Source organism: Oryzias latipes, chromosome 14 (assembly GCF_002234675.1).
Source record: "Oryzias latipes chromosome 14, ASM223467v1".
Classification (NCBI taxonomy): Eukaryota; Metazoa; Chordata; class Actinopteri; order Beloniformes; family Adrianichthyidae; genus Oryzias; species Oryzias latipes.
Window position 1 is genome coordinate 25208581 of NC_019872.2, and position 16055 is coordinate 25224635.

The 16055-nt window shown below is 36.6% G+C and overlaps 2 protein-coding genes across 6 annotated transcripts; one reads left to right on the plus strand and one right to left on the minus strand.

Moving 5' to 3' along the window:
• Positions 1 to 679: 679 nt before the first annotated feature.
• On the minus strand, positions 680 to 2464 carry alkbh4 (alkB homolog 4, lysine demethylase). Of its 2 annotated transcripts, XM_020709128.1 has the most exons (4): positions 2343 to 2459; positions 2212 to 2257; positions 1513 to 1701; positions 680 to 1386 (listed from the first exon to the last, which is right to left on the minus strand). In XM_020709128.1, the coding sequence occupies exons 3-4, from the start codon at positions 1558 to 1560 to the stop codon at positions 865 to 867; spliced, it is 570 nt and encodes a 189-aa protein (XP_020564787.1). In that variant the 5' UTR covers positions 1561 to 1701; positions 2212 to 2257; positions 2343 to 2459; the 3' UTR covers positions 680 to 864. The 2 variants fall into 2 exon arrangements, with proteins under 2 accessions (XP_020564787.1, XP_004076835.2); XM_004076787.4 differs by lacking the exon at positions 2212 to 2257 and having other exon boundaries at positions 2343 to 2464.
• lrwd1 (leucine rich repeats and WD repeat domain containing 1) lies at positions 2389 to 15729 on the plus strand. 4 transcript variants are annotated; one of them, XM_020709126.2, is made up of 16 exons: positions 2389 to 2490; positions 3952 to 4038; positions 4475 to 4709; positions 4896 to 5015; positions 5963 to 6109; positions 6184 to 6276; positions 6398 to 6769; positions 7920 to 8037; positions 8135 to 8241; positions 9386 to 9596; positions 9752 to 9824; positions 10896 to 11036; positions 11170 to 11276; positions 12453 to 12614; positions 12748 to 12857; positions 14996 to 15729. In XM_020709126.2, exons 2-16 carry the CDS (start codon positions 3959 to 3961, stop codon positions 15146 to 15148), a joined length of 2229 nt encoding a protein of 742 aa, XP_020564785.1. In that variant the 5' UTR covers positions 2389 to 2490; positions 3952 to 3958; the 3' UTR covers positions 15149 to 15729. The 4 variants fall into 4 exon arrangements, with proteins under 4 accessions (XP_020564785.1, XP_011482216.1, XP_020564784.1 ...); XM_011483914.3 differs by lacking the exon at positions 2389 to 2490 and adding an exon at positions 2711 to 2789; XM_020709125.2 differs by lacking the exon at positions 2389 to 2490 and adding an exon at positions 2711 to 2789 and having other exon boundaries at positions 11173 to 11276.
• Positions 15730 to 16055: the final 326 nt, after the last annotated feature.

The window sequence follows — 16055 nt, forward strand, 5'->3', positions numbered from 1 at the left end:
CCTTTTCTACCTTTTGTCTTTTTTTATTGCCTAAATGAACCACCCCCAATCATAACATTTTTCATACTGCTAAAGTATTTTATTTTTAACAAAAAAACAATTTTTAAAAAATTATTTTGCAGAATACATCAAGGTATCTGTCAGGTCAGAAAACATTTTTATTCTGTAAAAATCATACTAATATGAAAGGACTTATCAAACAAACAAGTTTAACATTCATTAAAATAAATTTGGGTTTTTTTAACCTTTAAGGTTTTATTTTTAGTTCACTTAATACAAAAAATCTGTCAAAAATCATCAAATTTAACAAATTTAGTAAGATGTTCTACAATTATTTATGTTTGTAGTACTTTGAAAATACTTATCCATGCTTTTACTGTGAAACATTCCCATTTTGAAGAACAACATGAATAAAACTTAAAAGAACATGAATAAAACTACATAACAGCAAAATCTGAATATAAAATGCATTTTATGTTTCTATAGCAAAAAAAAAGAACTATTGGTACTGTAAAATAATATTTTGTATTTGGCTCCCTCTGTTGGGCATATATGATAAACACAACAGAAAACTGCAAAGTAATAGTCAGTCATTCTTTACCTCTTCCCAATTCATAAGAAAAGAATGTTCTCCTTTATTTTTCTCACACCACTATAAAAATAACTGCCAAATGTCAGCTTCTCTTGTTAAATAAAAATGATTTATTTTGAACATCAAATTACAGTCAAAGTTTAACTGCACAATTGCTAAAGTACAGACGACTGAAAAAAGTTTTCAAGGCTTTCCTTATTTAAAACTCAACAAAAGTGAAGAATGTATCTTAAATTTTGTCATTCCAGCTATCTCTGCACTTATCCAAAAAGTTATATTGGAATTCCTTTAAAGTCCAATGCAATTTTGAGCAGCTGAGCTCCAAGCTCTGCCTGCTGCCCGCCCGGCAGAAACTCTGCAGACAACTCCCTGTAGGTGCTGCACACCCGGCGCTTGTGAATATCTTGCCTGCGAATGGCGTGCTTCCATCGATGCCTCGCTTCGCCGTAAACCACGACTAAACATCTGCGTGGAAGGCGAACGGCCACATGAATTTCCTCTGACAGTCCCAGCTCTGGCAGACCCTGCTCAAGCGACATGGTGAGTGTGGTGTCTGATAGCATGTTGATGGTGACGAGTCGCTCCCCCCAAAGCCAGGAGTCATCAAAGTGCGGGTCTATGGCTGAGCCCCTCTGAGGGTTGTAGTCCAGGTTGCACTGCTCCACTGGCTGAAAGCCAGACAGGCATGGCTCTTGCTGCATCCGTAGTACGAGTTCTTTGCTCAAACTAGGGAGTCCACTGAAGCCACCCACACGCACTTTTCTTTTTTTAAAGTTCACCTTTGGACCAAAATCCTGCAACCAAAATGAGAAAAATGGTTAAATTATAAATCAATGTACTTAATTTCAATGTAAATCTCTCATCATGTCTTTTCAGAAGAAAAAATGTAAACCTTTTTAATCTGACTGGGAGAGCATTACCTGTTTCCTTCGACCAGACTGGGATGGGTTCCAGGCATCCTGGTCCATTGAGTTAATCAGCTGCTTCTCTTCCTCTTCAGATATAAAGTCGTCCCATAGGAAGATACCAGGAAACGAGAAGGATGCACTCCCTGCATCTTTGCAGACAGCAAGCTTTGTCTCAGGATTGTAGATGAAATGATGCGCCGCCTAAAAAAAAGACAACAGTAAACAAATGTCTATTTATATAAATTATTACTTCACTTTTAGCCTCTTTGTAGGAAACTGAGGCAGTTTCATTCACATACTTCAGATAATGTGCTCTTTCTTTTAGCAAATATGTTAGAAAATTACATTTTGCTTTTAAACAAAAATATTAAAAATGTGGTGTTTTTTTTAGATCGCCCAAAGTGAAGTGTATTGTTCTATGTGCTGTTATGTTTAAAGTTATTCTGTTTTAGGTTTGTGGATTATTAACAAGAAACACTCAACAACAAAAAATAAAGTCTTAAAAAAAAAACAACAACTTAAGTTAATGTGAGAAACTAGTCAGGTTATTCTACACTCTTCTTCGTATAAGTTCGTAAGAAATCGTGAATAACTGTTTTAGCTTTTTGTTGTTTAGTCACACAAGTGGGAAAAATATTGGTATGAATCGGAACGACTGACAAAAGCAAACAAATTGTAACTTAAAAATTTCATGGTAAATAAAGTATTCACCTAGCATATTGATGCTTTGAGATCATGTATTTTGTCCAGCGAGGACCTCCGTACATTTGAAAGAAGCGCAAACAGGTAAATGCAGGGGGTTCAAATACAATTAATTGTTAGTTTTAGTTAAATACAGATACCTTTGGATCTTTTGTCCCCTCTTTTTCTTTGCGATTTTCGCACAAAAGACACAGCCGGATCCCTTTACATCCGCATTGAGAAACACCGTCGCTGCCGTCCGGAGCCATCATTCTGAGCCAACCGGAACTAACGTCTTGTGGGTTAAAGGTATATGCTTGTATGGTTGAAAGGTAGAGGCGCAGGATATAATTATAAAATAGTTAGATTTAGAAACCTTATCTGTAAACATTTAATTTTTTAGCAGCACACAAAATAAGTACATTCATATTTCACTAACTTTATTATCATTATCCACAATCAAATTCACTTTGAAGCTATTTTGCCTATGAGTCAAAGCTCAGGGTATATAAAACAGCACACACCGGATATAAACATTTTCCCCCGGAAGTAGACATTTTCCCCGCGAAATTTTTAGTGTCGCGTTTGTGTTCGTGTATCCTTGGTTGGTGAGTTTTTTTTATGTCCAAATTTTACGAGCTTGTAATTGCAAATTAATGAACTGAGTATATTCGTAGATTCAACAATGTTTTAATCGATCTTTCGTTAGATTTACTTCAAATATTTTAAAACCCAGAAAATGCGTCCAAACAACAACGTCAACTTGACCGTCAACGTGGCTAAAATATCTTTTGTAACTAAGATTACGTACATTATTTAGTATCACATAAGTTTAGCTAAAAATACAATCCTTAATGTAACGTTTTGCACAGTCACTTTTCCTTGTTATAATTAAATAATGCATCGAAATTTCCAAAAGTTCTAAACTCAAAGCTATTCATGATGATTGTGAAGTATATCTTAATAAAATAATGCTTTTTAGTACTTTTATTGTTGTTGTTTTTTTGTCTTACTTTGTTCTTATCTTAAACCATTGTAAATCCTGCCTTCATTGTAGCGCTTTGAGATTTTACCCAAAATATAAAGCGCATTCTAAATAAAATTTATTATTATTATAAAAAAAATGTGCCTAATTCCCTTTTGCTCGTTTTGTTCTTGTTTTGTGCTTACCGCTTTAATGTATGTTTGTCAATTTATGAATAAAGGTGGGAAAAAATGATTTGCTAAAATAGTTTTGCTCAATTTACTTATAAAACGTCTTTAACCTTTTGTTTTGTTAGTTTAAAACATGTTTGAGTGGCAACACATCATCTCTTTTTGGCTGTGGTGTTCAAATAAGCTTTGTGTTCACTTTAATTTAGTTAATTTTATAGATTATCACCCAACCAAACCTCTGAGGGACCCATCATTTGGCAGAAAATGTAAATAAAGTAGTAAGACAACATTCACCTAGATTTACAAACCTAACATTTAATTTGTTGAATCAAAGCAGAACAAAGAAGCACATTACACCCCACTGCAAGTGATTGCAGAGGTAGTATAAGGACGTTATTTAGTCAATATGACACATCACAGAAGATGCAGCTATAACATAAGTTTACCTTCTAAGTGTTTTCTTACTGTTGGGCAGGATCAGGTCATGTCTATTTTGAGAAACTTAGTTTCTCGGTCTTTATATGTTTCAATTCTGTTGTTTTAACTGGTTGTGCAGATTAAACTAAAGTGTATTGTCATTCATTCAGTCAATCCTTTCCTGAATTGTATCTGCAGTCGAACAATGGAGAAGATAACAGAGAAACTTTTACTGGAGAAAGGAACCCCAAAAACCAACAAACTGGAGCAAGTCAAGACACTAAAGTAGGAACACGTGCAGCTCTTGTACAACTACACTGTTGTAGTTGTGTTTTTGTTTTGCTTGGTAGTAAACTACTGATAGTTACTTGGACATGCAGCAAAGAATGTATTTAAAACTCTTTAGGAATAAAACCATTCTGTGTAGAGCAGGGGTGTCCAAATCCAGGCTAGTTTTCAAGAAACCCTGCCTCATCTGCTGTCGATTACCTGATTCGTGTACCGGTATGTTCAGCCAATAAGGAACGTCAATGGCAGGATGGTTGGAAAACACCGGGACACCGGCCTTCGAGGCCTGGATTTGGGCACCCCTGGTGTAGAGCCATCATAATTACAATAGAATTGTTTTTAATTGCAGGATTTAAAAAAAAAAAAAAAACCGAGGACAGCATTGTATTTAACATTGTATGGTGTAAGGAACTGACTTTGCTCTGTTCTTTAGTCTGTCTAAGCTGGGTCTTCAGCTTCAGGACCTGCCTGTTAAGCTCCTGTCCCGTCTGCAGTCTCTGGAGAGGCTGGACCTGTCTGGAAACAGACTGCAGAAGTTCCCCAAGAACCTGAAGCTTCCTGTGCTTTTCTTCCTGGACCTCAGCGACAACCAGATGGAAGATGTCACCACCTTGGAGTCTCTGAGCACTTTGGAAGAGCTTAAGATGGATGACAACCTCTACATCACAGTGAGTGCTGTTCCCCCTCTGCTGTTTTACAGAGAAGGTTTCACACAGAACAACAAATGGCAGTAATGTCACACAGGCACATAAATTATATTAAAAAAAGGATTTAAAGCAATTAACAAAGTAAAGGTATTTAATTCCACTCTTTTTGTTTTATAGACATGAAGTTGAATGTTATCTATGTTGCAGGTGAGTGATAATTATAAGCTGATGGTGTTGCTGCCTAACTTGAGGATTTTCAATGGCAAAGACGTCAGCACAACCGCCAATCATTTACGATTCGTCTACAGCGACAACCTGAGGACCAGGGTAAGAAACTGCCTTTTTTGAAAGACTTAACTTCAGTTAAAATTTGTGTTTTTGGTGTTTTTAAACTCGATCTTGTGTCATTTTTTTTGTTATGACGGAGTACATATGTTAAGAAAATGAAGTTCAAAATAGAATTTCTGAGTATTTCTTTATTTAAATTGTTGTGAATCAGGAGCAGACAAAAAAAATGCCATTTAGAAAACGTCATATTTGTTTTGTAGAGGCTAGAGTTGGCAGGCTGCCTGCTCTGCTCCATTCTGATTCATCAACTTGCAGTCAAATAGATCCATGTACATCTTTATTTTCCTGTCTGAGCTGGAATCTGGATCAAAGCTGTACGGCTGGATAGCTCCAATATCGTGCGCCATTTTTTGTTGCACCGTTAACGTCAGGTTGGGGGTGTGAGGGGCTGTGAGCTAGACGGAGAGCATGTTAACAGAGAGCTCTCACCAATGGGAAGGCGCGGAGTCACTCCGTGCTAACAGTCCCACCCACAACTCAGAGAATGAGCACCTGCTACACAGATTTTTGGATTTTGGATAAAAACGCCATAATGGTAATTAAAAAAACTGTGAAGAATGCTTTGAAAATAGACGATTGGAGTATGACTGCAAGGTTTGTAGATGTTTTGGCTTCCTGTTGTGTGATCAGTTAGTTTCTTAAATTTGAAAGAAAATGGTCTCTATTGCAAATGTAGTAGATCTGAGAGAACTTGAAAAGCAGTGCTTTGTGATATGTTCTCTTCTGTGCTGGATTTCTGTGCAATGCTTCATAGGAATCCTAATATATCATATTGATACGTCTCTTACTTCCTGTCTTAATCTCACGGTAACCAGCTGACCAGAGACATAACTTTTGTTTTATCCCTGTGGTGAAATGACAATAAAGAACCCTGAATCCTGAGATTTAGCCAGTTTTCCTTCATGGGATTTATTGTTTGATGTTAGATCGCTGCCGTTTGGGAGAAGAACTTCAGTCTACCAGACCCCGTTACTGCAGACAAGCTGTCGGACTTGGAGACCAAGTTTGTGAGCGCTGCCTGTAAACAGGTTAAATATGGGCCCAGTTCTGTCAGTGAGTTTACCAGGTGGAGGGTAAGTTTGACTTTCTCAGAAGTAAATTTTTTTTTTTGTGTTTTATTTCGTATAAACATCCTTTCTATTTTAAGGTGGGAATATTGGCTATAGAGTATCTGCACTCACTAACAGAACCAAAGGAAGATTCAGAAAGCAAAGAGTCAACAGACGCCAAAGACAAAGAAGTAAGACGTGCATGTTTTTTACGTTGAACGTTTTGACCAAGAAATATAGTTGATTTGTGGGTTGGACAAATACTGACATGTCAGAGTAAATGTCTCACACTTAGACATGTGTCTGTTCCAGGTTGTTGTAACACCTTGTAAGAGGAAACAACCTCAGCCAGATATGGACATCGGCGTTCGACTGTCGCCCCGCAAGAGGCTCCGCCCCGATCCTCCGGACTCTCCTGCAGGAGATAGTCCTCGCAAATCCAGTCTGCGCCTCAGACTTCAGACTCAGCCCCAGACCAGTAGCTGCTCGGCCAAGACGAATGGATCCTCATCGACTCCCACCAGAGGCGGGAAAGACGCCCCCAGGGCAAAACCTAAGACGCATCAAAGCAAAGCAAATGAAGCTAAACCGAAGGAACGCTCAGGGAAACAAGACGGCAGGGCCTCACATCTGGAGAAAGATTGTTACACGATGCCCTTGTTCAAGACGTCCAGCAGAATGCAGGTAAAGTCTGAAAAATGTTTTTAAAGTTGTAGGAAAACTATACAGCAATATTAGGGTTCAGTATGTTACTGGATCACCGGATCAATCGGAATGGGAAGTTGTATTCCGATTCTGGATTGGATATTTGTCTCATTATAATCAGTGCTGATTATTTCAAACGTATTATTACAAATAAATACTCTACCAGAAGTCTGCGTATGATGAACGGATCACAACAACATTATACTGTCGTAAAGCGCAGCAGAATACGACACTAGTTTGAGGAGGAAGGCGGTAAAGTTGTCAAGATGCTCCCAGATTTGGACTTCTGGCTGGGCTCAATAACTCTCAAGCTGACGGCCAGTGTCCCTGTTGGTTTGTCTTAACTCAAACAACAACCTACAAAGGCATTTCTTAAAAAAAAAATTGTTGCTTTTATTTTTAACGAGAATTAAACTGAGGGATATCAGTGAGACAGATGCCAAGGGACCGTCTACAAAGTGGAAACCTTAGGTAAAAGTTCACAATATCTCAAAACAAATAAATGTTTACATTTATATGAGCTAGTCATGAATACTTATATTCATATTTATCCTATTCTTTTTATTCTTCGGGAACTTTTAATGAAGATATGAACCACGTATGATCAGAAATGTTCAATAGTTTCCAAGATACTAAAGTTAAAGTCACCACAACTGATTATTACCTATTTTTACGAGTTAATAGTTAACTTTTTTGACTAGTTGTTTGATTGTTATTTTTGCCTGATTGTGGAACACAGAAGTTCTGTATTTGTGTTAAATGGTAAAAGAATAAAATAAGAATGGGAGACAACTGGGATCTGTTTATTAAATTTGTTGTTTTTTTTTGTAATGTGTTACAGTATCAAATTATCGAATCAGGACTCAGGATTGTCAGACACTCTGAATCAGATCAGGGCTGAAAAACCTGATCAGGACTTGCCTCTATGTTATCATATTTATGAAAGTGTAACCAGCATTTAAACGGGTGCTAAGATCTCGTCAGACGTTTTTTTTTTTTTGGCCTTCACCTTCAAGCACAGCCATCAGGAAAATCTCCAGAATTCTCACACATGTAAAACCTTTCCATGCGTGCCTCTCGTTTTACTCTTCATTTGTCGATAAAGTTTTTTTTATTTTCTACCCACCAGCAGCCCGTGTCTCTAAAGCCGCTCCACGTTCTCCAGTGTCACAGCAAGCAGGACAGCTCTGAGGACTTCACCACCCAGCTGTGGGCCTGCGCCTTCCACCCAGCGCTGGATTCCTCTGGTACGGATGCTCATCTCCACGTCTTTTATCACAGATGTGCAGCATCTGCTGTTAACCTGCTGCTTCCTGAATAAAACTCGGCATCTTGGGTCGACAGACTCTGGAGGAGGAAGCCGCTTGGTGGCGACCTGTGGAGGAGACTCTGTCTGCGTGATCGACTGTGAGACGGGAATGGTGATGAAAAAATATAAAGTTCCCGGGGAGGTTGGTTCCAGTTTATTCTGGTTTTGACTAAAGCGTTAGAACCTGTAGAACATGTTCTATTTGCTTCAAATGTTCACAATAGGATTATATTAAATTAATTTAATTTTGAATAAAGTCTTATGAAAGTACAGAAATTTATTTAAAAGTAGAAATAGATTTTTCTGGTTAGTATTAACCCAAAGGAGGTCAAATGTGACTTCACAAATACAACTTTAAGTCTTTTCCCATATGTCTGAATCAACACATTCACAACTTTTTGTCGATGTAATTAATGTTTTTCAACAATTATTAATCTGGTTGATTTATTATTATTATTATTAATTTTAATGATCTAACTTTTTATTCATCAGATCAGAGAAGAGTAGAAATGACATCGATCATTTCACATACGAGAAGGAAACAAATTAAAGCTTTTATTTTTGTAATTTCCCTTTAGTGGGGTCAACAGTTTAATGCTATTCTATTGTCAGCCTTTGATGTTAAATTCAGTAAACTGATATTCAATGAAAAGGTATTGTTTTTGATTAATTCTGCAGATTCCATCACTTGTGAGAACCTTTTCTTACTTTTGCTAGTACATGACTTCAAACACTAGGGGGCAGTATAAAAAGATAATTATTACTCATTTTTGTTCATTCTAGAAAATACAGTTTATTATTGTTTTGTCTCAGTTCCCATATTTAAAGGTTTGACTGGTAAATTGCTATAAAATGTAAATAGATCCACACATCTCTGTAGAAACGTATGCAGGACTCCCTGCATGAGTCATTTTATTTTTTATTTTCTTGTTTCTAATAAAATCAAATTTTTCATTCAGTTTTATTAGTTTGAATACTTATTTAGGTCAGATGATAGATTTATATGAATCGTCTTCTTTTATTTTGAGGAAAAAAATCCTATGTTTCTGAAAAAAAAAAATATGATTTAAATTTAACCAAATCAGATATTTTTGAAAACTTATTTCAGTTGATTTATAAATGTATTAGTTTATCTCCATAATGATTGATGCTACACAGTAGTGTCTATTGTAAAGAGGAAAGTGATTTTTGGATCTGTGGATAAATGCGTTTGTTTCCTTAAAGGTAATTTTTAAATGCATTTGTCTGGAAGTCGTTCTACTCGTTTTTCTTTTTTCCCTCAACAGGAGTTTTTCTCGCTGGCCTGGTCCACTGTGCTGATGTCCAGAGGCTCCAAGGCTTCGGCTCAGCCTTGCGCTGTTCTGGCTGCCGGCGGGAAGCGAGGACTGGTCAAACTCATCCATCCCAGAAACAACCTGGCGTACGGGGAGTTCAGAGCCAGCCGGAAGGCTCTTTCTGTCCTCCGCTTCCACCGGCAAAAGGAAAACTTCCTCTTCAGTGAGTTTTAAAAATATAATGTCTTAAGTTAAACAAACGTAGGATTGTCTTAGAAATATCTCTTAAACTTTACGGGGTTTTAAAATGGGTTAAAATAAGCGTCTGAGCTCTTCATATCGGTCACGTTTACGATGGTCTACTGTGATCTCCTGCAGCGGGATCGTACGACAACAAGATCGTGATGTGGGATATCGGAGGAATTGACAGTCAGTACAACTTCAAGGTGGTGTAAGTCCTGATTTCTCCTTATGGGTCTACACTTGTACACAGTAGTTTCCATCGGATCCACTGTATTTTCTCCTTGAATTTCATTTCTTCCCCATAAAGCAGTTTTTATTCCCTTTATTTGTCTGGTGAAGGGCTCTGCAACCTGAGGCTCCAGAGCCACATGTGGCTCTTTTATTCATAGTCATCTGGGTTAATTTATTTTTATTTAACTACATTTTGTCCTTTATATTTACATTTTTAACATCAAAACGGTGGTACAAGGTTTACCATCATCTCTAAAATTAACTTAATCTTATTATCTACTGCACAACAGTGTCTAGTTATTAGTAAGACCTTAGAATATATTGTTGCATTTACATATCTAGACTTTTAAGAATGAATTCTACACCAAAGTAATTATAGAAAATGCCAAGTTTGACTTGACTTTTTTTTATTTCAATGTAAATCTGCTGCAGCAACAGGAGGATCTGATTTGACACAGGGTGGATTTTATTTTGAAAGGCCACTGTCAAATTAAAATACATAAAAGGTTCTACATATAGAAAAAAATAACACTTTTATGGTTCCGTTATTGCAAATATTTCAATTTTGAATATTAAATGTAATAAATGAATGCCGTAATGGACACAAAATACAAAGTGCATTTTTCTGAACAGCTAGAATCGCCAGGTTCCACTTCCAGACTATGAACCAGTTTTTACTGACCAATGGTCTTTAAGAAACTGTTTTATTCAACCATAATTCAAAGTAATATTTCATTATCAATCGACAATTCAGTTTGCAATTTGATGACACAATTTGGAAACGAGCGTCTCTTTTTGGCGGTAAAGGTTGCAGAGCCCTGGTCCAGTGTTTGAGGGCGGCAGCATAAAGGTTACTCTGACCGGGTTTTAACACGCAAAATGGTTTGCAAACTAGAACAGGCGTTTAACCAGCCCGGATAATAGTTCATAACGTCAAAGAAACTAAAAAAAATCCCACAAACCCACAACAAGTGTTCCCTTAGCTTTAGCGACAGAAAAGGTGAACTACCAAACGAACAGGAAAAACAAACAAATGTTTTCATTCCAGTCAGCTGCTGGCCTTGGAGAGCAGAACCACCCCTCTGCACATCTGCCTCCCTCCCACCTCCAACAATCTTCTGCTGGTCGCCTGTGAAGACGGCCTGTTCTGCTACAACACACAACTCGGCACCAGCAGCACCACCAAAAGGTTCTCCCTTTCCCACCGCAGCGGTCCAGCCATCGTGCTGTTTATCATGTTCATCTGCTCATGGACATTTCAGTGGAGAAGAAAGCCTAAAATAAAACAAAAAATAATTAAAAAAATGGTTGTTGTTTCTCAGCAGGTCTATGGACATGGAGATCACTTTCCCAATTTATGAGAAGGAGGATGAAGATCATGAATACCACACAGTGGACGGCATGAGTTTTTTAAATGATGATTTAGTTGGTAAGCTTTGTCTGATAAACTTTAAGATCCCATAAAAGCACTTTAAAGATTTAAAATGAAACGTGTCCTAAAGTAAGTTGAATTTCAGTTCTTTCTCTAACTTTTAGTGAAATAACCTTCAGGGTTTTTTGTTTTGTTCTTGTTTTAAAAAAAAAGACAGTAAACAATTTTAAATCAGGGGATTTTCAATCCTAAATGTTACAAGAAACAGAAGTGATTTTTAAAGGACTTGGAACTTTCGATTATGATCGTGTCGTTTTCTAGGACCGTGTCAGAAATTTGCCATTTCCCATCATCCCTTTGTTTACGCTCTCTCCTGCTAGCTTACAGCCCCTCACACCCTCCAAGCGAAGATTAACTAGCAAAAAAGAAGGCGAGCAGTATTGGAGCTCTCCGGTCGTACAGTTTTGATCCGGATACCAGCTCGGACGAGGAAAATGAATACGTACATGTATCTAGTTGTTTACAAGTGGATTTATCAGAATGGGGCGGAACAAGGAGCTCGTGACCCGCCCAGCACATTTTCTACATGACAAATAAGCTCTTTTCCAAACGCCATGTCCTCCATTATAAATTTATGTATGTAATGGTAAAAAATACACCAAAAACACTATTTTCACGAGTGTGTCTTGAATCTGTCACAAAACATTTTTTGGTTAATGTTTTTTTTTGTTGTCCTTCAAAACATTTTATTTTTGCTCTTATATTTTTGTTAATCTTGTTTTACTGCTCTGATGCAAAGCAGACTTCACTTTTGTGCCTTTTTTTAACTTCTTTGTACATCTGGTACTGAAGCAGGAAGGTGGGAGACGGTTAAGTGTTACATCTTTTCTGATAGCAGTCCAGCATCACTGGACATTGCAGCACATTTCAGTGTGTTCCTCTCCAAATATGATGCTTTCCTGTTAAATTTATTAATGAAAAAATTCAGGAAACGTCATAGAAATGCTTTTAGAATGTTTTTTTTTTCTGGAACTGTTGTAAGATAATGGCTCCAAAATGGCGATAGTGTGTTAGTTGTACTTATTTGTTAGGTAAGCGTGTGCTTCAAAGGGAAACTTATCCTTCAAATTCCCGAAAAGCCCCCAAACTGAAAGTTTAAGGAAACGAATACTTTTCTTTTACTTCTGGAGACGATTTTAACTTCTGCTTTTGTTGCGTCCGTCCTCCTGCCAGCCTCTAAGAACTACATGCACAGCTGCATCTACCTGTGGAGCTGGAGCAGGACTGTGGCTCAGCGGCCGGACAGGAAGAGCAGGAAGGTGTGTGCGGTGATTGTGGCTGAGCTGCAGTGGGCCAAAACCGACATACCCTACCTGGCTCTCAACACCTGTCCTGGTAGGTTACGACCTGTCTTGTCATATCCAAAATACTTTAAATACTGAACACATGGCAACCTGTAACGAGAAGAAGCTATTAGAAAGCTAATAATCAGCAGAAGGTCTAATGTTGGCCTGTGTTCACTTCTCAGGACGTGGTTACATTGTGTGTGGTGATGAGAAAGGCAGGATATGGACGTACCACGCTGCCAACCTCCAGAAAAATGGCTATCAGACTGGAAAACCCATCCCGCCTACTGATGTAGGTGTCTCGCCTGTATGCCAATGCATGAATTATTCGTTTTGTGGGTAAAAATTTCTGTCTGCAAAATTATCTCTTGTGCTTGCAGCATAAAAAAAACCCCACTAAGTTGGATTGCAGAGTATGAAAATGACTTGAAAGCTCCCAGATGGTGGAAATAGTCTGGTTATAAACAGCGGCGCTCTAAACAAAGCTAAAAGAAAATCCAAACAGTGACCAGAATCCATTCCTAACATCTGGACAGTGTCCTCTGTTTAGCTGGGATCATGTTTTTATGCAACAGAGGATAAAACATGACATTTTTAAGCTGTAAAGCCAACCCAACTAATAATATTTTACATTTGATTGTTTTATCATGTTATTAAACTAAATACGTTCACAGAAAGTATTTCAGTTTAGCTATATGGTTAGATTTACTACTATTTCTGAGTCTCTTCTGGAAGAACTGTGGCCAAATGCTCACAGGGATTTCTTTTTAATTGTGGTACGATCCCACACACGACTGAATAAAGGTACAAAAAAGTCAAGCTAGCAAGAGGCTTGCGTTTATCCTGCCTTAACAAAGAAAAATGCTTTTATGTTGTTGATAAATCTATTTATTCCTGCAGCACAGCTTGATCAGAACCACTGTGGAAGCCTTTGCAATGGCTGTTGCTCCACTTGCTTTGACCTTTTTTAGGCATCTAAAATGTACTAATATTTCAGATGCTCTTGAAATGTGAGGTGACTTCTTTCTGTTTGCACAGGAAGTTGCAAACAAGGAAATGCACAGTTTGAACGGTTTAATTTTGTATGAAAGTCCCACCGAAAATGTGTGTGATAGAGAAAATCTGTCATTTCCCGCTGATGCTGTTAACAGGAGCCAAAAGGGTTTTACAAGCAAAGGTTCATGAAAGATTTCATCATTATAAGTGTATATTTATAGTTTGAAAGACTGACTTTTTCTTTCAGACTTGATCCCGATCAACTAAGAATAGTTCTGACGAGCCAGAAGATGCACTTCAACCCTCCTTTTATGTTTGTTTCTGTGAAACGGCACTGATGTTTGCGGGTCAATTTGACCCGAGGCACATTTAACTTCACAAAGACATCCAAAATTCGCTAAAAAACTTTGTTCATGTCTCATCATGAACTCCAATGCTAACCATTTCAAACAATATTTAGTTCGATGATGTTCTTTACTGTTCAATATAAATAATTCCTTTGTTTGTTTTTGTTTACAAAACATTTTAAAAAATATTTATGTACACTGAAAATGCTTACATGGTAATTACAATAGTTTACATGCAGTTGATTTTGTAAAATCATATATATTTAGATTTTACTAACAGTGTTGTTTAGAAATTAAAGGGTCAACTTGATCTGCTAACTTAAAATTACCGTATTATAAGCATGACATGAGTATTTCTATTGAAAGTAACTTTTATAGAATATATTTTGTAACTGATATATTATTTTTATGTTTGATTTATTAATCATTTAGTGATTTCTTAAAAGAAGAAATTGACAAAAAAATATATACAAAAGAGGAAACATAACATACAGGAGATGGACTTAACCCTCCTTTTCTTAGTTTCTGAAGAGTAACACTGATGTTCTTGGGTCAATTTGACCCGAATTACAATTAACTACACAAAAGTGTCAGAAACCAAAAAAGTCACCAAAAATGTTCTTTATATTTGTTATTACATCCTTTGTTAACCATTATACTTACTATTCACATATCATTGTTCAAAGAGACTCGTTTAAACAATAGCAATTATTATATATGCAACTTTTTATTTTACATTTTCTTTATGATGGCATTATTTTGATAAATTAAAATAAGACACCTCTTATGTTTAGGGTCAAATTTACCCACTAACCTAAAATACTAAAGAACATGTGAGAATTTGTGTTGAAAGTAACTTTTATTTAAAGAGAGAATACATTGTTTTCATTTCCATTTTCCAAGTGTTTCTGCATAAACAGACTTTTATGTTAAAATAAAGGACAAAACTAAAATACGATGGATGAAAAAAATAAAAAACAGTGAATATTTTTCGGCTTTCTTGGCTTGTGGTTCTATTTGTAAGCAAATTATTTTGATTAAGCTAAATATCCTCCCAAGATTGATGTATTTCCGGCTTTCATTGCAGGTGTTGGAGTGGCCGGCCCCAAGAAGGAAGGGCCTGGGCTCTTTGGAGGGCCCCTCCATTAACAGCGTGGCGATGGATCCTGAGCTCACTTACATGGTCGCCCTGAGTGACAAGAATATGGTCATCATTTGGAAGAAAGAGGAGTGTTCATGAGCATTTTCTGTGGTTGTTTTTAAGGTGAAAAAAGTTTTGTTTCTCTAACAATGTTCATATAGATTTTTATTGTTGTTTTCCCACCTGGAGAAGGGGAACTTCTAAGATGTAGAACTTTGAAATGTTTTTTTTTTAAATTGTTTTTTAAGACTGAGTTTGGTAAAAAGCTAAGTTTTAATTTCCCCTTTTTTAAATTAGAGAAATATACTACTGTTAAATATGTGAAAAGAAATCTGTGACAGTTGTTCTAAACTGATTTTGACTGACGTTAGTTCTCAACGAACCAGAATTTTGTTTAAATAATTGTGCTTGAGAATGTATTTTTACGGCTTTATCTCTGACTCCACAGTATTAAACTTCCTTCTGGGTTAAGGGAAAAAAAAGTCAAATATTTTTATTTTTCTTTCTTTCTTTTCGCCATGTCAGCTTTTTCAAAGCACCAGTTTCATCTAACTTTCAAAATACGAGTGCAGAGCTACCAGATAAGATCAAATCCAACCAAAGCTGATATTTAAAGATCGCAATATTAAAAGCACATTTTTGAAAAACTTGTTTGATGTGCTAATAAATTTAGATTCTAATGTATTTGCAGTGTTTTTTTAAAGAAAAAGACTTGAAATGTGATTGCTGGTCATAATTTATGTTTCAATAATAAAACATGCAGCAATCCAGCTTTATTGCAAGAAGTGAAAGTGCTTTAAAAGATAAAGTACTGAACATTCCCTTCTTTCTAATTATGATGAGCTCAAGGAAAAGTTGGATTTTTGCTTAAGAGTGGTCGAACTTTTTGTGCGGCCATAAAACCTACCTTTTTAAATAAAAATGTAAAGCTTTGTCTTAAATTATTTTAAATCAGTTTTTGATGAAAGAATTGTTCCTTATTAGTATTTGTAAAACTGTATCTTTG

Coding starts and splice junctions, on each gene's coding strand:
- lrwd1 (XM_020709126.2), top strand. CDS start 3,959: ATGGAGAAGATAACAGAGAAACTTTTACTGGAGAAAGGAACCCCAAAA. Junction 6,277..6,397: donor CAGACGCCAAAGACAAAGAA/GTAAGACGTGCA, acceptor TGTCTGTTCCAG/GTTGTTGTAACACCTTGTAA. Junction 11,037..11,169: donor ACCAGCAGCACCACCAAAAG/GTTCTCCCTTTC, acceptor GTTGTTTCTCAG/CAGGTCTATGGACATGGAGA.
- alkbh4 (XM_004076787.4), bottom strand. CDS start 2,453: ATGATGGCTCCGGACGGCAGCGACGGTGTTTCTCAATGCGGATGTAAA. Junction 1,702..2,342: donor AGGGGACAAAAGATCCAAAG/GTATCTGTATTT, acceptor TCTTTTTTTTAG/GCGGCGCATCATTTCATCTA. Junction 1,387..1,512: donor AGTCTGGTCGAAGGAAACAG/GTAATGCTCTCC, acceptor TTTTGGTTGCAG/GATTTTGGTCCAAAGGTGAA.